The following is a 4,848-nucleotide window of genomic DNA, read 5'->3' on the forward strand; positions in this document are numbered from 1 at the left end:
GATATGAGGGAAGCGATTAAAAGCTTCCTTGGCAGAGCTTTTTAGACAGTTTCACAATTTATATGATTAAATCCATCGCCATTCCTTTCGTATTCAATGCAATTCCATACATAACCCAAACCATAAATTTCCCATATATGCGAAATGACAGCCAAATGCCTCGGCAACATTGTACTGACGAGAGAGAGAGACTCTCTTATCCCACCGCCCACGACTTGCCTTTCTCATCTGGGCGCCGACTAGTGGCGAAAGAGTGAAAAACGAGGCGGATATGATTCATTTTTTATTGTAAATATCCGCCAAAACTCAACCCCATCATCAGCAAAGAGGGAGAGCGTGATGGTGTGAACGATATCGCGCGTCTGAATTATAAATTATCATCGGAAGAGCGGAGCTCGTTGTGAAAAGTCACGATAAGCATTGCTAGATTACTGTCAGAGTGATTTTAGTGGTAAACAACAGTTTGTGTTTGAATTTCATACTCAAATTGATAAGGAAAATGATGCAAAGTTCAGTTTTTCGCTGCGTGAATAAAGGAAAAATTACGCAAGACCCGCCCATTTGTTGGCTCCGCCCACTTAGATGGATTATTTTTATCTAAAATTCACAGCTAACAGGCTTTTTTTCAAATCTGTTGAGGTTTCAGGTTTAAAATCTGTTTACTTTATCCGATTAAGTATTTACGTATTTTATACAACTCAGGGCTTGTGAAGTTAGTCACCGAAATCTTCCCTGCATTCTCCCACTTTCAATATCAGTCATTAATCAAGTTTTACGTTCTATTTTGAACATACATTGCATGGTATGTAGTTGATGAATATCAGAGTCAGGCCCCTTCGATTGGCCATCGCATTTGGGCACTCGAAAATCCACCTTCAGCGCCGCCAATACTTCCCGATAAGTCATGTTTGAGCCCCATGACAAATGGCTTTTTCGTGGAAGCGACTCACCTCGCGAGCTGATTAAGACCGGAAGGCAATTGGGCCAGATGCATCTGAGATCCCGCGAACGGTCAGTCCTACATAATCCGTCTGCCTCGCGGCTGTGACATATCTGTGTCTGAGAGGGGCACGGCGTGAGCGTGGTGGGGACCGGCTGGGGAAGCGCGAGAGCGCGAGAGAGAGCTTAATCATCAATTTCCACGCTCTCGGAGCGCGCACACTTTCAAATGCCGATTTGTCCGTGGACGAGGGATTCCCTGGCTTCGCTAGACGAGAGAATTACCGCACAAAAGAAAACCGACATTTGAGATTACACAGCGCCCGGCTGCTCGTCGGCATTGCATTTTGTCTTTTGCGAGCGCCGACACGGCCAGTGGTTGGGAACCTGCTCGGCCGAGCGTGTGCCGAGGGCGGGCCGACGCCCCACCACCGCCGAGCCGAGCGACTCGGGTGAGAACATGGGTTGCTGAGAGTCGGAGCAGTGGTTAGTCAGCTAGTCGAGGCGTAGAGCCCGAGAAGAGAAGACAAATTGAGCTCAAGGCTCAGTGCATCTCAGTGACAGAGTGTGAGAGAGCAGGAGAAAGAAGGAAGTAAAAGTGACAGAGTCCAAGTTTGTGCGCCGAGGAAAGCCGTCGCTTTCCTCAGGAAAGAAAGAACTTTTGTGCGCTGCACCCCTTGGAAGGATTATGGATTACACATTGACTACTGTGTGAAGTGGTGTTTGGTTTTTTCGGAGAGTTTGGTGGCTAAACTCTGGAATAGTGAGAAACGGAGTGGTATCTACTCGTGAAAGACTGAGCTGAAAGAACACTTAAATAGTCCACAACTCGAAATAGTGTCGATGATAAAATTCACAACTCATATACACCCTCTTTTGAACGAAGACTGAGTTCTTGCAGCCAATGCCCTTTTCTACTTCATCTGTACATAGATATATTTGGATTAATGTTCCTGTTACTTGAATTACACTAGAATTTAATAACTGACTAGTAATACTGAATAGCAACTAGAGAGCAAGTTAGAAAGAGAAACATAAAGAAGGAAACCGTGTTCGAAAGTGTGTTTAGTGCAAAAGTCCATCATCTAAGTCAAAAGGAAATCAAGGATTAACTCACAATTCTCCGGCTCATCATATCGATTTGGATTACCCATCTTCACACACAGAAGACACATCAAAGCTCTAAATCTGGATTACACTTTTTCGGAGCAACAGCGTTCTAGTGCCAACCTTTTATAAAATATAAACCCACGAGCGGAGTTATGGAATAGTTGCACCGGAGAGATAAAGCGAGTTTAATAAGTGTGCTTAATGTCGTTTAAACTAAGTGTAGCGCAGTAAGTCGTAAGCAAGTGTCGTGTGCCCAGCAGTCTGTCTCACGAAGCTATGGCTATGGCGGCGTGCTATGGAAGCTACGATCTGGGCGGTGGTCAGGGTGTCACGCAGCACCACCAGCAGCAGCAGACCCACCAGTCGAATCGGCTGTCGGGTCCGCCGCAGAAGGACTACAGCATACCGCTGCATGTGGACTGCAGTGTGGAGTATGAGCTGCCGAACGCGGCGAAGCCACCCGCCGGGGCGCGCGTGGAGCCGCTGCTCATGATCCACCCTTGCTACTTTCGCAAGATGGAGAGCCAGCGTCGCAGCCCCTTCATCAACAACATGCCAAATTCATCACGCAGCGCCACCACGGCCGCTGGCTCTGTGATCACCGGCACGGCGCCGGCCGTGGCTGGATCGCGACGCTCCAGCAGGGCGTCATCGCAGGTCCACCATGCACATCACATGCAGCTGGCACAGCAGATACAGCAGCAGCAGATGTCCCAAATGTCACAGCAAGCGCAGTATCCCGCGAGCAATGGGCAGTCGGCGCAGGCCACCAACACACAGTATATCGAGCAGGCCCGCCGGGCCGTGATACACAGCCACGGTGGGCAGCAGTCGGCGCAGCAGCCGCAGAACCCGGGCTCGGCGTCGTGGAATCACATGGGCATCCCCGCGTCTGTCAACATGACCGGGCAGTCCATGTACAGTAAACCGGTGGGCAAGCGGGACGCCATGCTGTCCGGAGGCTGCGGAATTTACAGCAGCACCAACAATGACAGCCACTCGGCCCGGTGGGAGCCCGAGCGGAGCCCCATGGCGGCTATACCGCGCGACTACCAGGCCGGCCCCGACGCCACCCCCGCCGTTCCCCGCGACGACAAGCACATTCTCAGTGGCAAATACAGACAATACTTGAGAGCACATCGACTGCACCCCTACATGATGGCCACCGGCTCGGTCAGCTCCTCCTTCCCGCAGCTGACCGCCTCAGCATTCCCGCAGATGCAGCAAGTGACGTGCTATAATGTGTGATCTTAGTAAGACCCAAAATCTCTATACTATACTAAAAAGATTAAAAAAAAAACATGAAACCCTCTATAAACATGAAGGAAAACACGAGAGAAAGAATGAAGAAACTGGACTTACTACTAAAAACCTATATATAAAAAACCTACATATAAAATGAAAAAAATATTTAATGAAAAATATGCATAAGAGGCGGAAAGAGAGCAAAGAAATAGATGCAAGATAAAGTATGAAGCAGAAGTAGGAGATAAAGGAAGAAGTAAATTGAATGAAGAAGAAAAAACCACATAAAAATTTCAAACAAAAAATAATTAAGTAGAATATGAAACTATATATCTTTCAAGGAAAAAAAACATATATATGATTATGATTATATAGACCGCGACAAAAATCTGTTTTTATTTGTGTCTTACATGAAGCAACCTTTCCGTTGCATTTAAATGTGATAGTAGATTAATTAATTCCAATCATTGAAATTCATTATAAAAAAAAATTGATTAATTGCTAGTGACTTGTCATTGCTACACGATTTTAAAAAGCCCAGGAGAAGACGGTAAATGATAAACAATTGCATTCACAAAATTGATTACAGAACCTGTTTTTCAGAAATGATAGTATCTCCCCCGCCCCCACACCCTCCCCCCCCCCATAATAACACTTGCAAGCAAAGGAAGTAACATTTGAGGTTAGAACACCAACAAAAGATTTGTGTTAATTTCTTTTTTGTAATAAGGAAGACATACAGAAAAGTAATGAAATGAGGTGGAAAAAAAAGTGAGGAGGATGAAGAAATTTCTTATCATGTCCAAAGATGATAATTTAACTGTGAGAAAAGTGAAAATAAATATAAAAGTTGATGTATTTAACGTCATCCAATAGTCACATTGTTTCTCTCTCTCTCTGGCACGGAAATTTATCGTAGTCTTCAATCGTACCCACCCACACGCATTTTGCACTCTGTCGTATTTGATGTTGCGCCTTGCATTCGCTCGCTAATGAGTCGCTCTTTTGAAGATCAACGGCGTCATCGCGCGATGACATCAAATGACAATGGTAAAGTTCTTTTTTTTTGCATATAAACCCCATGTCTATCCCTCGTTTTTATTATTCTCTGATGACTTTAATTACTGCTCGTGTTTTTGCGCAATTACACTTCTCCTCTGTTCTAGTTCTCTTGACGCGCGTAGCCTTGGAGCCGATCCGGCGGGTTAGGATTTCGAATAGGACCACCTAAGGAGTCCGAGCGGTACAATATATGACCTTTGCGAAACGCCGACAGTAGGAATCGAGAGGGGTGGTTCCATCGCAGCTCACGTGTCTCGATTTCGGGCGAGTGTGTGAGTGGAGGCGATTCACCCACATGAGAGAGGCGAAGAAAGTAGTTCAGAGACGGAGAGAAGAAGAAAAAAAATCAATGACCACCGACCTCGAATGCAGCTGAGAATGAGCAGAACACTGTACAGTTCCTCACGTGTGATGCGATGCTAATTAATTGATATGGTGAAGAAGCATCAATTATATTTAGTGCAAGCGGTGATGTAGGACTCTTGTGCAATT

General features: G+C 45.9%; 1 protein-coding gene across 1 annotated transcript; it reads left to right on the plus strand.

The window, feature by feature from the left end:
• The first annotated feature begins 1,429 nt into the window (after nt 1-1,429).
• On the plus strand, nt 1,430-4,169 carry LOC132259692 (centrosomal and chromosomal factor). The gene has a single exon (XM_059757425.1). It carries the CDS (start codon nt 2,326-2,328, stop codon nt 3,295-3,297), a length of 972 nt encoding a protein of 323 aa, XP_059613408.1. The 5' UTR covers nt 1,430-2,325; the 3' UTR covers nt 3,298-4,169.
• The last annotated feature ends 679 nt before the right edge of the window (nt 4,170-4,848 follow it).

Source organism: Phlebotomus argentipes, unplaced genomic scaffold (assembly GCF_947086385.1).
Source record: "Phlebotomus argentipes unplaced genomic scaffold, Phlebotomus argentipes genome assembly scaffold_18, whole genome shotgun sequence".
NCBI lineage: Eukaryota > Metazoa > Arthropoda > Insecta > Diptera > Psychodidae > Phlebotomus > Phlebotomus argentipes.